We start from the raw sequence: 25,632 nt of genomic DNA, 5'->3' as shown, positions 1-25,632 counted from the left end.
GAAACCTCAAGATTCAAAGCAAGAAATTCTGTTTACAAATAGTTTCAGACTTTGCCACATTTACAAGGAATTTAGACTTGACATATATAGCCACACCCCCACCTTTCTTAACTCAATCAGTGCGATACACATTTATACAAATATCCTTATCAAGAACAGACTTGCTGAGCCAGGTTTCAGAAAACACAAGTACATCAGCATCAGTTGATTTCGCCCAAATCCTAACCCCATACATTTCTGACAACAGGCTGCGTACATTTAAATGAAAAATACAAAAAAACAGATCTAGATTTAAAATCAGAGGGGGTGTTGGAGACATTGCATATCAGGGCCACGGTTAGGTTGCACGTTACCTGATATCAACAAAAGAAGAAAATAGACACCTTTGTTTAATAACCTTGCACGGCTTCTCTTTTTTTAAGAGACCTACTGCAAGCGAATTGTACAAGTGAGTTTCCAGACAATACAAAATAGTCATTTAAAACCATTAGACTTTGGTAGTGACACAAGTTCGTACTGTTCACATCATGCCACAAATGCATCAGCCCTTGTAAGAGTGGACCGAGTGAAAAATATCTAATGGACGGGAGAGCACAGTGTCAGATGTACTCACCCAGCTACAATGTTAGATTTCTCCATAGGTCCATAAAGTCAGTGTACAAAGCAATACCACAAAAATGGTCATCTTCTCTGAGAGATGTAAAAAATAGAGGCCAAGGAAAGGTAAGGGGAGAGAGGGACTATGTGTATGTATGTCTGTATGTGAGTGTGTGCGCATGTGAGTAGATTCGGTGTGGGGGTTGATGCAGCTTGGACTAGACACTCCACGGAGGGAAAGCTGAGGATAGAACCCAGGCCAGCCAGAGAGAGGGTTACTTTGGTATACTTCAAGTAAAGAAGTGAAAATAGCGAGAAAGAAAAATGTATCCGAGTTGAGGGAGACCCGCAATCTTAACACCAGCAAAACAAAATAGTTTGCACTATACAACAAGGAAATAGTAGATTTGCTCCACAGCCTAAATTAATAGGTTGTTAGTAGGTTAAAATCTACTTTGAGCCCAACAATGGCAGGAAAGTTTCACAGCATACCCCACACAAATCCAGATGCCCTTGAAGCCCCCTTAAGGCTGTTCAGAAACCATCCACTGGCATTTTCTACAATATGTCTGCCTCCAGAAAAATGTTTCTCCCAAGTGGGTGTGACACCTACTCCCGTTGCCTGCTGCACTGCTGCTTGGATTGAACCTGGTGATCTGTTCGTCCTTCCCTGGCCTGTCCCCCCCTGTCTGGTACAGATACCCTCGCCACACTCCCCCCTCTCTCACGAGCTTTCGCTCGCCTCCAGCACAAACACAAGTCGTTATATTTTTTTATTGAGCTTTATGCTATTTGCCTCATGACTCCTGCATGCTTTGTTGACTATGAACTTTCTTGTTCACCCAACCGTGGGACAGACTATGTTTGTTCCCACACTCGGGACTCTGACTCTCTATTGGTTACACAGACTATTGGCCTCCCATCCTATTCTAAAGCTGGTGGCAATCTTGGGTGGTGGCAATCTTTACCAAGGATCACCTTCAGTGCTCGGTTGTCTCCACCAAGTCTGTCCCCAAACAATTTGATTAGCTGGTTTTCAGAATTAAACTTTCAAATAGCTATTTGTTGACTGTTGCTGGGTTTTATCGTCCTCTATCAGCACCAGCCTGTACCCTACCTGCCCTTAGCTTTCTCCTGGCCACTTAAACTAAATCTGAACTTGTCCTGCTAGGTGACCTGAACTGGGACATGCTTAAACCATCTTACCAAGTCCAAAAGCTTATGGGGCTCCTTAAATCTTTCTCAAATTATTACCAATCCCACAAGGTATGACTCCAAAGACCCAGAAAATGCTACTCTCCTCAATGTTATCCTCACAAATAATCCTGATTGGTATCAGTCTGGTGTTTTCTGTAATGACTTTAGTGATAACTGTTTTACAGCCTGTGTTCGTAATTGCTGCTCAGTGAAATGACCTGTCCTGATTTGTCATAGACGCTTTCTAAAAAACTTTAACAAACAAGCCTTCCTTCATTTAAAAAAAAAATATATATTTTACCAGGCAAGTGAGTTAAGAACAAATTCTTATGTTCAATGACAGCCTAGGAACAGTGGGTTAACTGCCTGTTCAGGGGCAGAACAACAGATTTGTACCTTGTCAGCTCGGGGATTTGAACTTGCAACCTTTCGGTTACTAGTCCAACGCTCTAACCACTAGGCTACCCTGCCGCCTCATGACCTGACCTTGGTAAATTGGTATAGAATCAGCTTGATCCCTGTCAAAGACGCTTGGACCTTCTTTTTTTACATTTTCAGTGGTATTGTTAACAAAACATACCCCCATAAAGAAAATGAGAATTAAAGACGGGTTCAGCCTCTGGTTTGACCGTGATCAAGCAGAGTTACTCCACCTCAAGAATTCCATTTTGCGAAAGGCTCGTCACACGCATACTCAAGCTGACTGGCTCTTGATGTGCATTCATGTGCATTCAGGCTATCCGGAAAGCTAAAGTTAGTTACTTTAAGGAGCAGTTCTCTCTCTGTGGGTCTAACCCCAAGAAGTTCTGGAAAAGGTTAAAGACCTGGAGAATAAACCCTCCTCCTCACAGCTGCCCATTTCCCTTAATGTTGATCATGTGGTTGTTACTGACAAGGATGCCTCCTTGCCCGTCCAACATTTCCTAATCTCCCACACATTCTAATGCGACTAGCCCCTAGTCCCTGTTTTCCCCCTGCCCCGCTACAAAGTTTCTCCCTGCAGGTGGTCACTGAGTCCGAGGTGCTAAAGGAGCTCCTTAAACTTGACCCCAAAAGAAACATCTGGGTCAGATGGTTTAGACCCTTTCTTCTTTAAGGTTGATGCCCCTATCATTGCCAAACCTATCTCTGATCTTTTTAACCTGTCTCTCCTCTCTGGTGAGGTTCCCATTGCTTGGAAGGCAGCCACGCTGCAACTTTTATTTAAAGGAGGAGATCAAGCGATTCCTAAAGTAACTGTTATAGGCCAATTTCTATGTTGCCCTGTTTATCAAAAGTGTTGGAAAAACTTTGTCAATAATCAACTGACTGGCTTTCTTGATGTCTATAATATTCTCTCTGGTATGTAACCTGGTTTCCGCTCAGGTTATGGATGTGTCACTGCAACTATAAAGGTCCTCAATGATGTCATCATTGCACTTGATTCTAAACAATGTTGTGCCGCTATTTTTATTGATTTGGCCAAAGCTTTTGATACAGAAGACCATTCCATTCTTGTTGGCCAGCTAAGGAGTATTGGTGGCTCTGAGGGGTCTTTAGCCTGGTTTGCTGTCTCAGCCACTGCCTGTCACCAAGGGAGTACCTCAAGGCTCAATCGTAGGCCCCAAGCTCTTCTCAATTTACATCAACAACATAGCTCAGGCAGTAGGAAGCTCTCTCATCCATTTATATTCAGATGATACAGCCTTATAGTCAGCTGGCCCCTCCCCAGATTTTGTGTTAAACGCTCTACAACAAAGCTTTCTTTAGTATCCAACAAGGTTTCTCTGCCCTTAACCTTGTTCTGAGCACCTCCAAAACAAACTTAATGTGGTTTGGTAAGAAGAATGCCCCTCTTTCCACAGGTGGGATTACTACCTCTGAGGTTTTAGAGTTTGGCTAGACAGTACACTGTCCTTCTCTCAGCACATATCAAATCTGAAGGCTAAAGTTAAATCTTGACTTGATTTCCTCTATCGTAATCGCTCAGCTGCCAAACTAACCCTGATTCAGCTGACCATCGTACCTATGCTAGATTACGGAGACGTAATTTATAGAGGGGCTAGTTGTTCTTTACTATTCGGCCATCAGATTTGCCACCAATGCTCCTTATAGGTGTCACAAGAATTTTCAATTCCAATGATAATCACTAACAATCAATAGCTTTGACCATCCCCCGAGGTTTGTAAGACCATGGGTTTAATAATAATTTGGCAAAGACTCATTTTATGCAAAAGGCTAGTACAGTTTATTCACGAGAACGTTCTAAAGTCAAGACTGCAAACACAGTCTTTATAACACTCAAACAAGTTCAAATCTTAAGCTACGCCTTGCTCAGACAGTCAGTGTTTTTCCACTACACAGACACATAGTTTCTTTAATCTGCAACATGTTTCATAATTTTCTGCAAGCCTAACAGTTTCTCCCCTCCAAGGGTGGAGACAGAATGTCCTGTAAGGAACACGGTAGTCCAGCTTGTCTGTCAATAGCTCCTCTTATCATTTGTTTCACACTTGCACCCTGCTTACATACTAAAAAGGAACAAAAGGCCCTTGTTCTAATTCTGACTAAAACTACACACATCATCAGATTATAGTTTTATGATACTAATATATTTCATAAAATTATATGGTTTCAGGGTGGAATATTTTTAGTCATTATCATTAAACCCTCTGAGATATTCGGGACTGTAGCGTCCCACCCCGCCAACAGCCAGTGAAAGTGCAGGGCGCCAAATTCAAAACAACAAAAATCTCATAATTAACATTCCTCAAGCATACAAGTATTTTACACCATTTTAAAGATACAATTCTCGTTAATCCAGCCACGGTGTCTGATTTCAAAAAAGCTTTACAGCGAAAGCACCACAAACGATTGTGTTAGGTCACCACCAAGTCACAGAAAAACACAGCAATTTTTCCAAACAACGAGAGGTGTCACAAAAAGTACAAATAGAGATATAATGAATCACTAACCTTTGATGATCTTCATCAGATGACACTCATAGACTTCGTGTTACACAATACATGTATGTTTTGTTTGATAAAGGGCATATTTATATCCAAAACTCTCATTTTCATTGGCGTGTTATGTTCAGTAGTTCCAAAACATGCAGTGATTTTGCAGAGAGCCACATCAATTTACAGAAATACTCATAATAAACATTGATAAAAGATACAACTATTATACATTGAACTTTAGATGAACTTCTCCTTAATACAACCGCTCTGTCAGATTTTTTTTAAACTTTACGGAAAAAGCATACCATGCAATAATCTGAGTACGGCGCTCAGAGACCAAAACAGCCAACAAGATATCCACCATGTTGTGGAGTCAACATTAGTCAGAAATAGCATTATAAATATTCACTTACCTTTGAGGATCTTCATCAGAATGCACTCCCAGGAATCCCAGTTCCACAATTAAAGTTTGATTTGTTTGATAAAGTTCATAATTTATGTCCAAATACCTCCTTGTGTTAGGTCGTTTGGTAAACAAATCTAAACGCGCGTGCAAGTCCAGCGGAAAGGTCGGATGAAAAATCCAAAAAGTTATATTACAGGTTGCAGAAACATGTCAAACAAAGTATAGAATCAATCTTTAGGATGTTTTTATCATAAATCTTCAATGATGTTCCAACCAGAGAATTCCTTTGCCTGTAGAAAAGCAATGGAATGCAAGCTAACTTTCACATGACCGCGCGTCACGAGCTCATGGCAATCTGCCAGACCTCTGACTCAATCCCCTCTCATTCGGCCCCCCTTCACAGTAGAAGCATCAAACAAGGTTCTAAAGACTGTTGACATCTAGTGGAAGCCTTAGGAAGTGCAAAATGACCCCACAGACACGGTATATTGGAATGGCAATGAGTTGAAAAACCACAAACCTCAGATTTCCCACTTCCTGGTTGGATTTTTCTCCGATTTTCGGCCTGCCATATTAGTTCTGTTATACTCACAGACATCATTCAAACAGTTTTAGAAACTTCAGAGTGTTTTCTATCTATATATGCATATTCTAGCTTTTATGGCTGAGTAGCAGTCAGTTTACTCTGGGCACCTTGTTAATCCAAGCTACTCAATACTGCCCCCTAGTCACAAAGAAGTTAAGCATATAATTCCCTTATCAATAGGACACGTCACTGCACTCTATAAACTCCTCTGTAAACTGGTCATCTCTGTATAGCCGTCGCAAGACCCACTGGTTGATGCTTATTTACAAAACCCTCTTAGGCCTCACTCCCCTCTATCTGAGATATATACTGCAGCCCTCATCCTCCACATACAACACCCGTTCTGACAGTCACATTCTGTTAAAGGTCCCCAAAGCACACACATCCCTGGGTGGCTCGTCTCTGCAGCTAGTGACTGTAACGAGCTGAAACAAACAGTCAAACTGGACAGTTGTATCTCCATCTCTTCATTCAAAGACTCAATCATGGACACTCTTACTGACAGTTTTGGCTGCTTCACATGATGTATTGTTGTCTCTACCTTCTTGCCCTTTGTGCTGTTGTCTGTGCCCAATAATGTTTGTGCCATGTTTTGTGCTGCTACAATGTTGTGCTGCTACCATGTTGTGTTGCTATCTTGTTGTTGTCATGTTGTGTTGCTACCATGCTGTGTTGTCATGTGTGGCTGCCATGCTATGTTGTTGTCTTAGGGCTCTCTTTATGTAGTGTTGTGATGTGTGTTTTTTCCTCCCCGCAGAAGGCCTTTTGCCTTTTGGTAGGTCGTCATTGTAAATATAAATGTGTTCTTAGCTGACTTGCCTAGTTAAATAAAGGTTAATAATTATATTTAAAAAAATTATATATTCATTCTATTTCTGTGTGCTGCTGCTGCATTTTGAGGGACGTTGCCTAGGGAACCATAGACTCTTTTGCTTGTTTCAGCAGGGAGCAACAGTTTCATCAAAGACAGTACAGTATGAAGATAGGTTCAGAAGATTGCTAGCTCAGGGGTTCCCAAACTTTTTCACTCAGGCCCCCTTCCAGCATTGGGGAACATCCCGTGCCCTCCTGCACATCTATTTCAATGGGCACAAGCACTGTAACACCAACTGTTCACACCCCTCTTGTTGGCGGAGAGAAAATGTTGTAGGTTTAAAGCTTATTTCATGCAATTCTCCACATTTTGTCATGGGGTGCAGAGAACATTTTGCCGTTTTTTAGCTAATGTTATTGCAATTCTATACATTTTACCATGGCTAATGTGTATTCATGTGATATTTGAGCAACTCAAACATTGCAACAAAATATATGGGATAAAAATTCTTAGCTGGCATGGGCTAGTTCATCTGGACATTTCTGACAAGTTATAAATAGCTCTAAGGTTTGCAATGAGTGACATGACAAGAGGAAAACTGATCATGCACTACCTCATTTCAAAATTGCACCTTGTGCATTCTACTGTTGCAGCTTTCAAGAGTAAGTTGAAAGCTGGACTGAGTTCCCCTTAGATCCCACAGTTTGGGAACCAATGGCTAGCTAAGCTTGTGTAGAAACACATTATCGGGTCCAACGGTCATCTCGTGGCGAACTGTGCGTATGCAGGCCTTCAAATCAAAGGCAGTCCTTTGATATGAAGAAGTTTTTGACAAAAATGAAAACGTGACTGTTTGTCACTTTCACAAGATGTGAGTAATAACATGTTCAGCTACTTAAGACATTGACTAGATTTTGAGGAAATTAACAACTAAGGAGGAATCTTTCACTTCTCTCATTGACTTCTCAAACTGTTTAGTCTGTTTCGCAAGCGTTCCAGGAAGTCTTGCGATGTTGCGCCTTTGGGTTTAAAAACTTTGTGAGTCCGTGTGACAGCTGAAAAGGACTCAAACACATGATTGCCCTACCATCCCATAAAGTCAGCTATTCATTCCACAAAATATTTTTGCTAAAAATATAAACAGTTATGAAGGTTATTTTCATCCATAACAGTCTGTTACGCAGTTATACGTAATTGTGACAGCCCTAATAAACGAATGCAATCCCCTCATTCATCATGCGCAGGAATGTGAGGTGTTTTCAATTATGGTCCGCCAAGAGCAGTGTAAAGGGAGGTTCTATCTCACTGATCTATAAAGCAAACAAATATGCTACACTCAAAAAAAACATTGCACATTGCAATTGCACAACATGGGCAATCCTTGTTATCTACCTATCCTTACAAAAATGAAGAGTGTTAATTTGGACGCAGTAATTGCAAAATAAACTACAGTTGAACTACAAAATGACTGCACTAGGTCAGTGGTTCCTAAACTGTGGGGCGGCAGGGGGGGACACGGTGGCCCTGCACTAGGCTACTGCAGTTACAAAAGTGTTACAAAAAAAAGTACAAAAGGCCAGCATCCACCTCTTCACTGTTGACATTGAGACTGGTGTTTTGCGTGTACTATTTAATGGAGTTGCCAGTTGAGGACTTGTGAGGCGTCTGTTTCTCAAACTAGACACGCTAATGTACTTGTCCTCTTGCTCAGTTGTGCACCAGGGCCTCCCTCTCCTTTCTATTCTGGATAGAGACAGTTCTGTGAAGGGAGTAGTACACAGCGTTGTACGAGATCTTCAGTTTCTTGGTAATTTCTCACATGGAATAGCCTTCATTTCTCAGAACAAGAATAGACTGACGAGTTTCAGAAGAAAGTTCTTTGTTTCTGGCCATTTTGAGCCTGTAATCGAACCTACAAATGCTGATTCTCCAGATACTCAACGAGTCTAAAGGAAGCCAGTTTTATTGCTTATTAACCACAACAGTTTTCAGCTGTGCTAACATAATTGCAAAAGGGTTTTCTAATGATCAATTAGCCTTTTAACATGATAAACTTGGATTAGCTAACACAACGTGCCATTGGAACACTGGAGGGATGGTTGCTGATAATGGGCCTCTAGATATTCCATAAATAAAATCTGCCGTTTCCAGCTACGATAGTATTTCACAACATTAACAATGTCTACACTGTATTTCTGATCAAAATTATGTTATTTTAATGGCCCAATAAAGCTTTTTTCCCCCCAAAAAAACAAGGACATTTAAGTGACCCCAAACTTTTGAACGGTAGTGTATAGACACACCCCTCAAGTATGGAAACACTTCTGAGTGAAATAAAATGCTCTACGCATTTGACTGGTTTGTGCCCAATTGACACCGCCCCCAGTTAGAGGGGAATAAAGCAGCCGTAGTGTTACAAAGGAACTTTATTTAAACACACAAGGAAGATGAGTATGGGAATGTATACTGAACAAAAATATAAAACGCAACATAAGGTGTAACGTAGACGCAGGAAGCAGGTGCAGTTAGTGAGTTTAATATCAATGAACCTGGAATGATGCAAAACAAGAGAAGCATCTGACACAGAAACAAACAACACTACCTGAAAACTAGTAACAAAAGAGTGCTATTAGAAGGGTAAATAAGCAGGGAGCAATGAGGTCCAGTTGTGACTGATGAGATGCAGGTGTGCGTGAAGATGGGTTGCCAGGACCAGTAGTTAGTAGACCGGTGATGTCGAAGGGGAGGAAACATGATAGTGTACAACAACCCCCCCCCTTTAAATGATAGTTATGTACACTGGTTGTGTAAATTGCTGTTTTCACCGAACTCTGTACCGAATCCACTAAGGCTGTGCACAGCTCCTGTTCTTAACCCCACCCTCTATTCTGAAACTTGCATGTTCGAAATGAGGCTTCTCCGTTCTGAACAAAGTCTCTCCTTATCCTTATTGCCAGGTCGCAATTGTAAATGAGAACTTGTTCAACTTGCCTACCTGGTTAAATAAAGGTGGAATAAAAAAAATAAAAATCCTCTATTCTAAGACCAACCAGTTCTTAACTCACAAGAGAACACAGAGGACTCAGAATATTTGGCCACCTCATCCAGTAGAGATCAGTTCGTTCGACACATTGAGACAGTTGTGGTGGATTAAGGAGAAGTAACAAGGTTGGGCTTTATAAAGCAAGCCCCAAATCAGAATCTCTGAGCTCGCTCTAATCACACTGTGTGTATGGTGACTTGCTCTCTTATTAATACTTTTTGAATAAAGAATATCTGATTGTTAGTGGTTCATGTCTCTCCTCATTATGGATTAGAATATCCACGACACCTCACTGCTGTGATGAACCGCCTGCTCCTTGAGGCGGATGGCGCGTCGGTCTGGCTTGGAGTCCATGGGGCCAGGGCTGACTGGTAACCCAGAACACACTGGAAGGTAGTCAGCCCAGTGGATGAATGACAACTAATTCTGGGCATACTCCACCCAAGGAAAGAATCGGGCCTGTCATGACAAATAGTGTCCTCTGCGTCACAATGGGATTCTATAAACTATTAGCGTCAGTTGCTGTATCAACGGTGTGATGACCCAATGATTAGAGTTTGAGATTACCACCTAAATTACATTCTTTTCATCGTCGCTATGCTAACAAGGCAGCATTCCGACCACAATTTCACTGTTTGAACAAGTTGCTTAACTAATCAAATTAAAACATTAATTCAAACTACTTTTGGGTACCTTGTTAACATTACAACATGAAATCCATGTCTTAAACATCGCTACGTTACTGGCAAACAAAGTGTAATCTGCGTGACACATTAAAGTTACTTACTCTACGAAGTAAGTAAGTCTCCACTCCATTCATATGCAAATCCGTTTTATTTTTTATCTGGGTCTCACATTATGATAAAGCAAGAAAACTTAACAGATAATGACAACAGTATCTGATGTTATGTAGTTGGTAATGGAGGACATCAGGTATATCCAGGTCTGGGTGTTAGGCAGAACCCCTAGCTCCTGGAGAACAGGAGCAGAATTTAGAGGGAACAGGTAGGAGACCGAGACAAACACACAGGTTACACTTTACTGTGAGAAAATGTGATGATTAGTGCTGTGTTAGAAATGGGAGATATGTACTTTAACACTTTTGGAAGGTATAGCTTACCTCAGGCTGGTCCCCCTCCGACTCAGAGCACAAAGAATCAGAGTGATCTGAACGCACTGGTTCCGGTGGATGGGACACCTCCCCTCCCCTCTGTCTGTCTAGCGAAGAGACCTAGTTAAGGTCATTTGGAGTTACCATAATTGCTTACACCTATCCATTTGATTAATCAGGTTTACCTTATAGCTAGACACCTCAATATGACAGACATAACATCAGTCGAGGCTGCTGAGGGGGATTCGAATGGAGTCAATTGAATGATATCAACCACATGGAAACCACGTGTTGGATACCATTCCAGACATTATGAGCCATCCTCCCCTCAGCAGCCTCCACTGAACAATAGGTATAGCTAGCAAGATGGAAAATGGTTGTACATAGCTACATACGCCCAGTTATCTAATAGAAGCTTAACGTTACCCTGAATGGTTGTCGAGATCAGTGGTTTCTTCATAGTACTTCGCCTGTTTGGAAAGATAAAAGAAAAATCGGAGGGATGCCATTGAAGTGCAAGCTACAATAACAGTAGTTAGCTAGAGTTAAATAAAACAGCCACTGTAAATGGCTAGGCAGGCTGAGGTAAATAAGTACAGTAGCTAGTAACATCAATCTAAACACAGATGAAATTATTATATAAAGACATGGTAAGGAAAGTGTGTTCTCTTTCCAGTCCTCTGAAGCAGCAGGTAGTCAGGTTGTCACCATCAAAGACACCATCCATGGAGAGCAATTCTGAGGAAATAACTTTGCGTGGACTGCGCGAGTGTTTATGCGGTGAAATAGAACTGCCTGCAATCTCCTTCCTTCACGAGCGCTATGAAGTAAAATAGAGCCAAGCAACCAGCATAGCAATGGACGCTTTGGTTCATTTTGTAATCCGGTCAGAATGTTCTCGCAACAGCCCTAGCAACAGAAGCTAGAACTCGTCGAATCCCATTGTGGCGCAGAGGGGACACTATTTGGCATGACAGGCCCACTCCACCTGCCGGTCCTGGCAGTGACTCCTCAGGAACCTCCCCAGCTCCAGGTTCTCTCCACCTGCCTGTTCGGCTGAGGACAGTACCTGGAGGTGAGGCTGACTGTGACCCCCAGCTTTTCCATGAAGCCTTTCCATACCCGTGATGTGAATTGTGGGCCTCCAGAAGGCCATAGTGCCAGAAGACCTGCTGGAACAGTGCCTCAGTGACCTGGAGAGCGGTAGGGAGCCCAGACAGGGATGAAACAGCATGATTTAGAGAATCTGTCCACTATCAGCAAAATTATGGTAAAACCATCAAAAGAGGGGAGATCAGTACCAAAGTCAATGGACTGACGAGACCACGGACGCTGAGGCACAGGAAGGAGTTGTACTGTTGCGGGGGGATTTGGATTGTCAATTCAGGTTCAGATTGTGCTCAGTGGGCTACGTCCTGCGCCAAAGTGGGCCACTAGTATTTATCAGAAAGGGATTAATAGTGTGGGTGATAGAGTGTCCAGTGGCGAGGGATGTGTGTACCCAGGCCAACAGCCGAACGCTCACCCCTGTGGGAACATAGCTGCACTCTGGAGGGCAGGTGGCAGGAGTGGGTTTCACTCCAGAGCCTGGCGGATGTCCACATCTACATCCCAACACACAGGGCCAAAAATATGGCAGGACCAATTGATTGGCTGGTGGACACTCACAGGGCTCTCAACCGGCATGGAACCACAGGATACGGAAAAGCAGGTCCTCTGACATCCTGATCACCGAGCGGTAATTTTCCTACTTGACCATGTGATGTTGGAGCCACGGGAGATCAAGGATTACCTTGTGTACAGGTGCGGAGGGAAGGCTTTTCTGGTGCATAGGTCCCACGTGAGGGTGCTGTGATGTGTATCACTGAGCTGAATCCCAAAGGTTCTGTGTCCAGAGCTTGGATAGGAAAAGGAGAGGAGAACGGGTATGAGGTTAAGTTCAGGGAGGAGGCGAGGACCTGGTCAATGAAGTTCCACTAGAGCTAGATACAACAGCCAGCGAAATAGGAACCGTAAAGGGTTTGGCAGAAAACAATGAAAATGGAATACTCATGCCAACCCTGGGATATGGAAGGTCACGTGTCCGCCCCTCTGCACTAGTGGAACATACCGGTGGATGCCCTAACCATGGAGGTTCGGGCGTACCGGACACCACTGACACCGGTAACCCTCCTGGCCGCAATAGGGACAGAGCCCCAGCTGTCTCTGGCGATGCCACGGAGAGATGTTGCCCCTACCTCCATGGGGTTCAGGTTCGGATTCAGAATGGTCAACAAGGAGGGAGAGAGGCAATGGGGCTACAGACGCTCCCAAAGGTTATCCAGACGGATGACCATTGGATTGAGTGAGTCGAAGGTTAAAGTGTCATCTCAGCATGCCAACTGCAGCTTGACTTCTTCGCGCAAGCCGGTTCATTCCATCCGCTGGATGCTGCTACTGTCTGAAAGGTGAGTGCTTATGCCACCGTGGTCTGGCCTTCCTGCCGTAGTTGGAGTAGGCGCTCACCCCCCTTTGGTGGATGGTCGAAGACCCCGCTGAACCCCTCATAGGAACCAAGATCCGCCAGACAACCGTAGCCCACTCCAACACTCACCTGGTCTGCAGGGAAATAACCGTGGCAACCTTAGACCTCTCAGTGGTGTGGGCTCTCATCTGATGAGTGAAAGAGGGAGCACTGGAGTAGGAAGCCACGTGATTTGGATGGAGACCCATCATATTTGTCTGGGAGGGACAAACGGGCATCGTTGACATGGGCAGACTATTGGACAGGCTGGGGTGCTGGCTCGACCCGTGGTGGAGAATCCTCCGGTGGTTGGAGGTGACACCCCTCTGGAAATGTCAAAGAACAAGGAGGACCTCTTCCATAGCCATCCCCAGTTGTGCCAGCTGGTCGTGGTGTTGGAGAAGTAAGTGTCTATTTGCTGACCATCTGGGAGATGTCCTGCGTAACTTAACCGCTGATTCCATTTGGTGAGGTAGTATTTTGTAACGTAGACACAGGTAATCAGGACGCAGTTAGTGAGTTCAATAACATGGCCCAAAACAAGAGCAGCACCTGACATGAAAACAGTGTGCAATACTACCTGAAAACTAATGATAAAAGAGTGATATAAGAAGGGTAAGTAATCAGGGAGTAATGAGGTCCAGGTGTGAGTGATGATGAGACGCAGGTATGCGTAATGGTGGTTGCCAGGTGTGTGTAAATATGGGTTGCCAGGTGTGTGTAAATATGGGTTGCCAGGACCAGTGGTTAGTTGACCAGCGACGTCGAATGTCGGAGGGGAGGAGTGGGACTAGACATGACAGTTGGTCCCATGTTTCATGAGCTGAAGTAAAAGATCCCAGAAATGTTCTATTTCTCTCAAATGTTGGGCACAAATTTGTTTACATATTTGTTAGTGAGCAGTTCTCCTTTGTCAAGATAATCCATCCACTTGACAGGTGTGTCATATCAATTAGCTGATTAAACAGCATTATCACTACACAGGTACACCTTGGGCTGAGGACAATAAAAGGCAACTCTAAAATGTGCAGTTTTGTCACACAACACAATGCCGCAGATGTCTCAAGATTTGAGGGAGCGTGCAATTGACATGCTGATTGAAGGAATGTCCACCAGAGCTGTTACCATAGAATTGAATGTTCCATTCTATACCATAAGCCGCCTCCAATGTCGTTCTAGAGAATTTGGCAGTATGCCCAACTGGCCTCACAACCGCAGACCACATGTAACCATGTAGCCCAGGACCCCCGCTTCTTCTACCTGCACATATTGCAATACAGCTATACACCAAGGCAGCATAAAACATTAGTAACAACTAACTGTTAAGAACAATCTACACTTCACACAACTCACTTTGGGCACGCACACCATCCTAGAAGTCCAGCGATATGAGTGAGTCCAGTTGTTGATGGGCAGACAAAGATGTTGCTTTCTACCACTGCTTGGGGGAGACTGCAAGTATTGTGTGACCTGTATGGTCAAGAGGATGAGCAGATGTCCGGCCCCCTAACAACCTATCCGGAAACAGCTCCCACATGTCAGGGGGAGTTTGTGCTAACCTGCTGTTTTTGACTCTCTCTCTCTCTCTCTATGGCAGCTGCTGTTTCAACCTCTGAAAGCTGCAATATGTAACTTTTTGGGCGATCTGACCAAATTCACATAGAAATGTGTGTTATAGATATGTCATTTTCATTGAAAGCAAGTCTAAGAAGCAGTAGATATGTTCAACTGTATGTGCATAATTTCTATGCTTCCCATTCTTATGTTTCGTTTTTTGGGTCTTTTACTTTCAGTTTTGTACACCAGCTTTAAATACCATATTTTTGTTTATTGAAAATATATTTCACAGTGGTTTGGATGGGACAATGATTACTTACACAATATATTGCTTGTTTTGTCAAATAAACGGAAAGTAGACTAACTATGTTAGCAACCAGGAAATGGTGTAGTGATTTCTGCATATTGCACCTTTAAGGGAACCCCTTTTGGCTCAATTACACTCCCAGAGGCAAAACTTTCATAGCCTAACGCCTCGATCACACAAACATTGGCTTCGCAGATAGAACAATGAGACAGTTATTTCACCGCATCCACTCACTACCAAATATACCAAACATGGTAGTGAGAGGAAGCCTACTGGCCAGCTGTGGGAGTGAATTTGGGCAGACATTCTGCAGATTTTCTCACTGATGACACATTTGATCTCAATACAGTTATCAACAAACTGGACTACGTTTTGTATACTTTACCCTTTGCAAAATATTTTAAAAAGCACGTTGTTTAGAAGGAGAACAAAGGCGAATGGAGTTATTGCACACGTGCACTTCACAGATGTGGCGTTCCCTGACGGAAATATGCGGATGCACGCTAGAACGCGTCAATTGGATCTTGCTAGTTCGTGCTTGGCTATGCCCACTTCCTTGCTTGTTCTGCCCACTATGACTCATTTATTGTTTGTTGTGGTCTATCTTGGTTTAGTTATAAAAAATCTTTGTAGTTATTTCATTTTGGTACACCTGGGACCAGATTCACAAAACCTTCTTAAGAAGAAATGTCTTCTTAACTGCCATTTTTCCTAAAGAAGAAAGTTAAGCAAATGTCTTATGTTTCTTCTTAAGCAAAAAATTAAGAAGAAATTAGATTCTTGAAAATAAAGTTATTGGAAATGTTCTTAATTCCAAGACAGCTAAACCGTTGTCTTGAACTCAGGTCAGTGAGAGAAAAAGCAATTGAAAGCAATTGAACATGTTTAGCTAGATAGCTAGCAAAAACGGTTGCCTGGCAACAAATATCTTAATAATATTTGTAATAAGATTTTTGAGAAGAAAATCATTAAATCTTGAGATATTGTTGAGTAATTGGATTCACGAAGCATTTTATGAACTTCTTCATTTTTTTCTTAAGAAGCTTCTTACATTTTTGCGTAAGAAGTGTTTTGTGAATCTGGGCCCCGAAGTACATACATTTCCAATAGAACGCTGGGTTTGCCTTGCTGCATTGCGTTGCAGAGGCAGTTGCAGTGCGTCCTGTGTAGTGCATATGGGATAGACGAGTCTAGATGATGAGATTATTATTGATAAGAGCGATAATACTTGTATTTCTCAAACAGCAATCAAGCATCATGTCACCAGAAGTAGATCATTGATGTTTATTAGAAAGGCGCATTAAGATCACTCTGCACTTTCACCAGGAGGTTGGTGGCACCTTAATTGGGGAGGACGGGCTCATGGTAACGGCTTGAGCGGAATAAGTGGAATGGTATCACATACATCAAACACATTATTTCCACGTGTTGGATGCCATTCAATTTGCTGCATTCAAGCCATTATTATCCTCCCACCAGCAGCCTCCAATGTTCATCATAACTTGTTTCATTTGTAGCCTAATAAACCTCATGGTTTCTCGAGTCCTCGTGGAAGGACCACACACCATATAATCTCGTGACTCCAAGTTTATTTTGATATTATTTATAGTTGCGCATCAAGTCCTTTCCACCGACATTTCTCGCATAATTCATTTTACTGACACAAACAGATCCCACAATGTTGAACAAACAATTGATTTTGTCGGCATTTCTAACATTTTACCTTAACTTCCTGTTTCCATCAGCGCTGTTTTGATTTACTCACATACAAAACTGGAATGGAAACGTGGTTTAAGAAATCTATTTTTACCTCTCAATTTGTAGTGTATATATTAAATATGTAATTTGTTAACATCAACTCAAGAGGGCAATTGAACATTCCACATCTGTTTTCATTTAACCAAATTGTGTCAGGATTTTCAATTTTCCTTATTGGACTGCATGGAAACTTTTCCGTAGTACCAGTCATGGTAGTGAAGCGCAATTGTGGGATGCACATTGCTAGGTGGGGTTTATCGTGTGGCTGTATAAATACATGAGCGCAACTTCACAACGTCTCTGCAAGCTCAGTCTGAGAAAGTTTTCCAGTCCCTATCTTTGGGCAGCCGGTAAAATATCCTATTTTTGATTCGATAAACCTACTCCAGGAACTTGAACACCGCGACATCGAGCCCAGGTAACAGTAATTTGTTTGAACTGTGTTAAACTGGGAAAGTAACTTCCCCGCTAGCCTACATTCTAAATACGGCTACGTTGTCAAGGAACTTTACTGTACTTTACCTACATCCTTGTTTGTTTGTCGTTTAGGTAGGCGTGTGTGCGTGGCTGGCGTAGTAGTGACTTTTTCATTATTTTTGAAGAATACTTTTATATAGGGGATCCTGTTATTTCTTGAAAACCATTGAACTAATTGACGAAACGGTTAATGTTTTGGGCGAGTTCTACATGATTCTAATTCTAGGCGTGGTCATCACACGACTTTTGCCATACCATTGTGAAATAGATGGGGGCAATTTGTTCTGCGGTGACAAATGCATAATTTGTGCATAAACACGAATTATATCCACATGTTATAGGCATGTTTAATTTTACTCTGTAATGATGTATCCTATCTAAGTGGCAGTCATAGCCAAATATTTTATTTTGTACCAGATTCAATGAGTCATAAAGTGTACGAGGTTGTTGGATGAGTCCACTGAAATGTAATTTGACCAAATTGGTCTTGTACTGTAGCATATTCTGGAAACAAAGAGCCTTTCATCCCTCCATTTAACACTCAGAAATGCAAAAGGCCTTGGTGTTCAATACAAAGGATGTTATTAATACTGTGGTTATTATTGAATCACCCTTGTCCTCTCTCTTCAGACCCATACCACCATGTCCTTCATCGCAGCCTTCTTGCAGCAGACCGTCTATCTGGGCCTGCCCGATGACTCGGTAAGGTTCTGCTCCACTTTCTAGAGGGAACTTCCCAAATCAGCTTTTTTTTCCCCCCCTTGTGGTATGCATGTGTGGAAAGTTACCAGGCAGTGTTTGTATATTTTTAGCTGGATTGAAAGGAGGGGGACCGGGGAGGTAGGACAGAGAAGTCAGACCAAAAGGGATGGCTGTTAAAGATAAAGAAAGGGGGTCAGAGTCTGAGATGCAAAATAATGGGAGGAGCATACTTGTGACTCATAAAAAGGAATTTAGGAGCCCTTCCCTTCAGAAACAGTTGAAACCGGGGGAAAACTGCACAATTCCTGCACTTTCCCCTGTCAGTAACATATTCTTTGTATGATTGTTAACATACTCTATGTGGTATGGGCTGTTCATTTCTTTGCTTCTATATCATTGTTCTGTATTTTGTGAAGATATACATTAATTCACTGCATGGAAACTAAGTGTTCTCTCTCGAATCTCTCAGACCTTACCCAATCAGGGCACTGTGACTCCTGACCCGCATTTCAGTGTCGATGGGGATGTAGGCATCTTGGATAAGGCCATCAAGGCCAAAGGTGAGATTGACATATTCTATATGTCTGTTACATATCTACTTTCACCCCTAGCTAGGTCCCGTACCACAAATGTCTCTCCATGCACTTTTTGTTTTCAATTTAAAGTTTTATTACCTTTTTGTTTCAGTCAAACAAAACAATTCACATGTAGCAGACATAAATAATATAATTAAACAACACTATCATTAATTGTTAGATATTTCCAGCTTTGGCTGAGACGAGCACAGAATTTGTTTAACAGCACCTTACACATTGATATATATCAATCACACACATTTCCTTAATCACCCCATTCACTCTGTCAAGTTGGAAATATGTTACTCGTGTTAGGACACTAAGTGTATGTCTCGTGTACCTACTTACAGGAGAGCCATTTGAATGTAAACTATTTTTTTTATTTTTTATAATTGTTTTTTGGTAGAAATGCCTTCTGGAACATGTGAACTTTCGTGTGCCTTAACAAATGTGTATACCCTCTGTAAATAAGAACTTACAGTAGTGACATTTTTTTCAAACTCACAACCCTGGCGTTGCAAGCGCCATGCTCTACCAACTGAGCCATACGAGTATCGTTTCTGTATTGAATATCGTGATACTAAGCCTGGTAGCAAAGTACAAAATTGAGTATCATGACAACACTAGTGTGAGCATGTCCGGGTCAGTGTTCATTGTTTCTTGCTGGTGAGTAGTCAGGGTTGCTTCACCATTTGGCCAGGGCCATTCAGATTTTGTATTAGTAAAAAAAAGGCTCATGGATTAGGCAACATACGCAACAGCCTTTCTTATTGAACAAGGTCATCTTGTGATGTAGGTGTGGATGAGAACACCATCATTGATGTGCTGGTGAGGAGGAGCAACGCCCAGAGACAGCAGATCAAAGCTACCTATGAGAAGGCTAGTGGCAAGGTAAGCTGTGACACACTTACCAACACAGTAGTTTGGTTTAGGATATGCAGCGGGTGGGTGGAGTTTGCACTTTAGAACCGATGGAATGATAGAAATTGTGCAAACTCCAGCCTAACACACACACTTGTATGACTGTGGAAGCGTGTCACCCCTCTCTCTGCAGCCTCTGGAGACTGCCCTGAAGTCTGCCCTAAAGGGAGACCTGGAGGATGTGGTTCTGGCTCTGCTCAAGACCCCAGCCCAATATGACGCCCAACAGCTCAAACTGGCCATGAAGGTAAACGTGCACGCAGCTAGTCACTCACTAACTCTGAATATACTACTACTTAGATTACAAACAACTGTGCAGATTCCCTCTTGTTTGGGTAAGCCTAGAGACTGTAACAGAATACAAATATTTAAAGAGTAATCAGTGGTGGGGAAGAGTAACCGTAAAGATACCTCAATAGAAAAGGACTCGAGTAAGACATCCAGTGAAATTCTACTTGAGTGAAAGTATTTGGTTTAAAATGTATTGAAGTATAAATAATTTTATTAATCAAATCAGATGGCACTTTTATTTATGGATAGCCAGGGGCACACTAACATTCAGACATAATTTACAAACGAAGCCTGTGTTTAGTGAGTCTGCCAGATGAAAGGCAGTAGGGATGACCAGGGTTTGTGTTCTGTTGATAAGTGCGTGAATTGGACCATTTTCCTGCCCTGCTAAGCATTCAAAATGTAACGAGTACTTTTGGGTGTCAGGGGAAATGTATGGATTAAAAAATATATATTTTTCTTTAGGGAAGTAATAGTACAAGTTGTCAAATATAAATACCCCCAAAAACGACTTCAGTAAAAGTACTTCAAAGTAATACTTAAGTACTTTACACCACTGAGTAATGAATCTGTTCTAAAGAAGGAGATGCGATGTCGTCATTCAGTATTCTTGGTCTGCTGCTTAGTCACACACACCCACTCACTTCCTCACATTCAGCCCAGAGTGACTCATTCTGATGTATTATTACACTGTTGTGAGGCAAAAAAATGTGACTTTTACAACTGGTGGGACTGTTTTAATATGTGAGGAGATGGTGCTGACGAGTATCTACTGTACTTTAGATTTCATGATGTGTGATGTGTCTGGTATAGCGGTAGACTCAAAAATGAGCTATTATTGAACAAGTGCAGGTAGTCCCTCCATGTTTTGTGTTTGGGGCATAATTAACACTACCCTGCACTTTCTGTTTGTGTTATCAGATCCTGGACTTTTCTTAGCTTTACGACTGATGTGACCTGACCCTTTTGTCCTTGTTGACTGTTCACACCTCTCCCCTCTCGACTTCTCTCTCAGGGATTGGGCACAGACGAGGATACTCTGGTTGAGATTCTGGCCTCCAGGACCAATAAGGAGATCAGAGAGATAAAGAAAGTCTATAAGGGAGGTGTGTCCGCAATATGTAAATATGTCTATGTAAATGTCCTGTATGTGATATTTACAATTAACCAATCATGGCATTTTCATTGCTAGAATACAAAAAAGAGCTAGAGGATGACATCAAATCTGACACAGGCGCAGACTTCAGGAATGCTCTGCTCTCGCTCTGCAAGGTGTGTTTTATTCTTTGTGTGTTTTATAGTTTGTTAATTGTGCCAAAATATTTAGCTTTAAACATCACTCACCCTCTCACTCGATTACTGTAGGCTACTAGGAATGAGGACACCATGGTGAACCAGGAACTTGCTGACAGTGATGCCAGGGTATGGAGGAGAGGAAGAGAGTGAATGTGTGTCAGAATCAAGTTTGGGCACCTCAAAGAGTCAATGTGTAATGCGAACCCAGTGTGTGTGATGCCTGTGCCTACTGTATCTGTCTAGGCCCTGTATGAGGCTGGAGAGAAGAGGAAGGGAACAGACTGCTCTGTCTTCATTGACATTCTGACCACCAGAAGTGCTCCTCAGCTCCGCCAAGGTGAATATACACACAAACTGCACATGTATACACACATTTGGTAAAGAAGACATTGCCCAATAACCTTACACTAATTATTTTCTCACCACCTGTTCATTATGTCGTAGCTCTATAGTGTGATTTTGTTTCTGTCATCAGTTAGACCAGGGGTGTCAAACATATGGCCCACGAGCACATTCAATCCTGCCTGCGGGTGCTTTGGTAGGGGTGGGTGGGGGGTTTATTTATTTTATATATTCAGTCAACATTTTAAATGACCAACTAAATCAAAACTACAAATGATAATGGACCTACATTGAAACGAAAGCTAACAGTCAGGGAGCATTGGAAGTGACATGGGACCTTATTTTTACTGCCAAGATGTATAGTACATTTTAAGTGTGGCCCTCCGAACCTCAGTGAAGACCGACTGCAGCCCGCAAAATTAGTCTGACACCCTTCTGTTGAAGTCAAGTGACACATTTGTCCAGAATTTATTTTAGACACTTCATACATTTCTTTTCACTGCAAATACCTGAGTGTGGACTTCAATGATAAAATAAAAAATGTTAATTTTGGTCAACACCACAAATACTAATAGAATCTAGATGTGTTTTTTTCATACACTGCATGTACAAGCACACATGGTTGATAATAATTTCAAGTACATAATCCTTTCCCACTCTCTCTTCCTCTCAGCGTTTGAGAGGTACACCAAGTACAGTAAGGTGGATGTGGCAAAGGCTATTGACCTGGAACTGAAGGGAGACATTGAGAACTGTCTGACTGCCGTAGGTGAGTGAACATAGCCAGGTCCAAGCCTAGTAATATTCCAATACACAGATTATTTGAGGACATCACCCTCAATCCATGTCTTCTGCTGCATCACACCCTTCACTCGGCCTTAGTCCTGTAACATTACATCATGGGCTCCATTTTCTTCATTCAAATAAGGCCACACTGAGCAAAATAAGTCTTGAGACTAAAATAATTGTCTTTTTTTTATATATAAATGTGGTTTCATATTATCCAATTACTGATTGCAAATGCCTGTCATTTCATTCCTCTTCTGTTTTGTGTGGACAATGGAGCTCTGTCTGACTAAGAGGTTAAGAAAAGACCATAGGAACAGCTGGAAAGTCTCTTAGCTGACATTTTCAACCTCTCCCTGACCCAGTCTATAATGCCTACATGTTTCAAGCAGACCAAAATACTCACTGTGCCCAAGAATGTCAAGGTAACCCGTCTAAATGGCATCTGTAGCCATGAAATGCTTTGCAAGGCTGGTCATGGCTCACATCACCACCATCCCAGACACCCCGGACCCACTCCAATTTGCATACCACCCCAAAGGATCCACAGATGCTGTCTTTTTTGCACTTAACACTGCCCTTTCCCACCTGGACAAAAGGAACACCTATGTGAGAATGCTATTCATTGACTACAGCTCAGTGTTCAACACCATAGTGCCCTCAACAGTCATCACTAATCTCAGGACCTTGGGACTAAACACCTCCCTCTGCAACTGGGTCCTGGACTTCCGGAAGGGCCGCCTCCAGGTGGTGAGGGTAGACGATACATCCGCCACACTGACCCTCAACACGGGGGCCCCTCAGGGATGCGTGCTTAGTTCCCTCCTGTACTCCCTGTTCACCCACGGCTACGTGGCCGCTCACGACTCCAACACCATTGTTAACTTTGCTGACAACCCAACTGTGGTAGGCCTGATCACCTACGATGATGAGACAGCCTATAGGGAGGTTAGAGGCCTGGCAGTGTGATGCCAGGACAACCTCTCCTCAACGTCAGCAAGGCAAAGGATTGTGGACTACAGGAAACAGAGGGCGGAGCACGCCTCCAGCTACATCAACGGGGCTGTAGTTGAGCGGATTGAGAGCTTCAAGTTATGTCCACGTCGCTAAGGAATTGTCATTGTCCACACACACCAACAGTTGTTAAAAGGCACAACAATGCTTCTTCCCCCTTAAGAGGCTAAAAAGATTTGGCATGGGCCCTCAGATCCTCAAAGTTCTACAGCTGTACCATCGAATGTCTTGACTTGGTATGGCAACTGCTTGGCATCTGACCGCAAGGCGCCACAGAGTAGTGTGTACGGCCCAGTACATCACTGAGGCAGAGGTCCCTGCCATCCAGGACCTCTATGCCAAGCTGTGTCAGAGGAAGGCTCTACAAATTGTTAATGACATCAGACACCCAAGTCATAGACTGTTCTCTCTGCTACCACACGGAAAGCGTTACTGATGCACAAAGTCTGGAACCAACAGGATCCTCTGCAGCTTCTACCCCTAAGCTGTAAGCCTGCTAAATAGTTAGTCCGGGGTAGCTATTTGGTTAACTGCATTGACCCTTTTTGCACAAACTCTTCTGACTCCTCACATAGATATTAGAGGCATATCTATCCTGTTGCCGAGTCACTTTACCCATACTTGTATGTACATATCTACCTCATACCACTGCACATCGCCGCAGTCCTTGTACCCCATGTATATAGCCAAGTTATTGCTACTCATTGTTTTTATTCCTTGTCTATTTTTCTCTGCGTCGTTGGGAAGGGCCTGTGAGTAAACATTTCACTGTCTACACCTGTTTACAAAGCATGTGTAATTAACATTTGATTGAATCCCCTCTACCTATCCCGCTTGTCCAGTCTTAGCCTTTTGGGGGCCTTAAGCAAGTCCCTACCTTGAGACAGTTTTGGAGAATGCCCCTTGTCGATGATGTCACTTGACTGTTTTTCCTTTGTCTTTCAGTGAAGTGTGCTGGAAGCAAGCCTGCTTTCTTTGCTGAGAAGCTCAACTTGGCAATGAAGGTGTGTTAACTGTTAAACATTGTTAGGTTTTATGTACCAGATGAGAGGTTGCTCTGGGTCCTGATCATTATGGTACGTAACAGAAATGCATATTTAAAAACAAAAATGAGCATTTCTTGTTGGAAAAATCCTGGTAGTTTCTCCCTGTTTAGTACATTTTTCTACTTGTTTTAAGATGTGACATTCTACACAAGAACACTGGTTATGCACATACTGTACAAGACAGCACAAACAGATCTGGATTTAGGGTAAGGAGCTTCCACTATCCGGTTATACATCTTCAGTTTGTGTGTCTGTGCCATACCCCAGGGTAAAGGAACCAGGACCAATATTCTGACCCGGGTCATGGTGAGCAGGTCTGAAGTCGACCTGGCCCGGATTAAACAGGAGTACAAGAAGACGTTTGGGAAAACCCTCTCCCAGGAAATTCTGGTGAGCAAACATCTCCACTTTCTTTAGTGGCAATAATAGACAAGTTACTGTTTTCAAAGATTAAGCATAGTACTGGATTAAAAATCTAATTAAACAGATCCTCCATTGAGAATGTTTTATATCCAGGACTACACTTAATCTGGGTCTGGGGAACTGACACCACCCCCTCCGAGTTAAGTAATGCATCACATTGTATAAGGCATTCTGATTACTAGGTCCACTCGGCATTTGGACAAAAGACAAACCATTTGGGAAATATGGCATCTGAAGATAATTTAACTAAAATTGTATAATGGTGTGACATGTCTAAACATGATTGACCTTTACATTTTGCAGAGTAACTCTGTGTTCTCTCTTACCTCCTTAGGATGACACCAAGGGAGACTATGAGAAGATCCTACTGGCCCTGTGTGGAAGTGACAACTAACTTTCTCTCAGATCTCACCTGGAGCCAATTACCACAGTGCATGAGTGCCAATGGAGAATAATGTACATAAATGTTCCACTCCCAAATGCAAAATATTATGGTTCATGACAACTGAAATGGCAGTCATGATGCATTGTTCTCTACCTGCTAACAGCAATGAGCACAGTAAACATGGTAAGCAGCATTGACAAATATTTAGCCAAGCTTCAGCAGACTTGAGGATCTATAGTGCAATATACCAGACACCATTTTGTGTGGCAAGAATATGCAGTGGCCTGGATAACTGGTCCTTTGTGCAAATAAAGTGTTTTGTGGCTCCAAATTGTCTGACTTGATCTGTGTGTGTGTGTATTTTTAAGTCTCTGCAACATGGCATGTTTATTATTTTCAAAATGCAGCATATAGCTTAAGGTTTAATTTGAGAATCAACTTAAGACCATGCCGTGAGCTCAATTCACAACATTGTAAAACACAGGCAGACATGATATGTGTGATTAATACAAATTAAGGATCTCGCTCTCGATTTGTAAATGGCTTTAATTGTATT

The 25,632-nt window shown here is 42.4% G+C and overlaps 1 protein-coding gene across 1 annotated transcript; it reads left to right on the top strand.

The window, feature by feature from the left end:
* The first annotated feature begins 17,042 nt into the window (after window positions 1-17,042).
* Window positions 17,043-25,407, top strand: LOC118358105 (annexin A1-like). The gene is made up of 13 exons (XM_035735574.2): window positions 17,043-17,236; window positions 17,926-17,997; window positions 18,467-18,557; window positions 19,369-19,463; window positions 19,627-19,740; window positions 20,800-20,890; window positions 20,977-21,056; window positions 21,150-21,206; window positions 21,324-21,417; window positions 22,096-22,191; window positions 24,168-24,226; window positions 24,536-24,658; window positions 25,026-25,407. The coding sequence occupies exons 2-13, from the start codon at window positions 17,938-17,940 to the stop codon at window positions 25,083-25,085; spliced, it is 1,020 nt and encodes a 339-aa protein (XP_035591467.1). The 5' UTR covers window positions 17,043-17,236; window positions 17,926-17,937; the 3' UTR covers window positions 25,086-25,407.
* The last annotated feature ends 225 nt before the right edge of the window (window positions 25,408-25,632 follow it).

The sequence above is a fragment of the Oncorhynchus keta genome, chromosome 25, assembly GCF_023373465.1.
Source record: "Oncorhynchus keta strain PuntledgeMale-10-30-2019 chromosome 25, Oket_V2, whole genome shotgun sequence".
Classification (NCBI taxonomy): Eukaryota; Metazoa; Chordata; class Actinopteri; order Salmoniformes; family Salmonidae; genus Oncorhynchus; species Oncorhynchus keta.
This window is presented reverse-complemented; position numbering and strand designations above follow the sequence as displayed.

Coding starts and splice junctions, on each gene's coding strand:
- LOC118358105 (XM_035735574.2), top strand. CDS start 17,938: ATGTCCTTCATCGCAGCCTTCTTGCAGCAGACCGTCTATCTGGGCCTG. Junction 20,891..20,976: donor AAAGAAAGTCTATAAGGGAG/GTGTGTCCGCAA, acceptor TTTCATTGCTAG/AATACAAAAAAGAGCTAGAG. Junction 21,207..21,323: donor TTGCTGACAGTGATGCCAGG/GTATGGAGGAGA, acceptor GTATCTGTCTAG/GCCCTGTATGAGGCTGGAGA.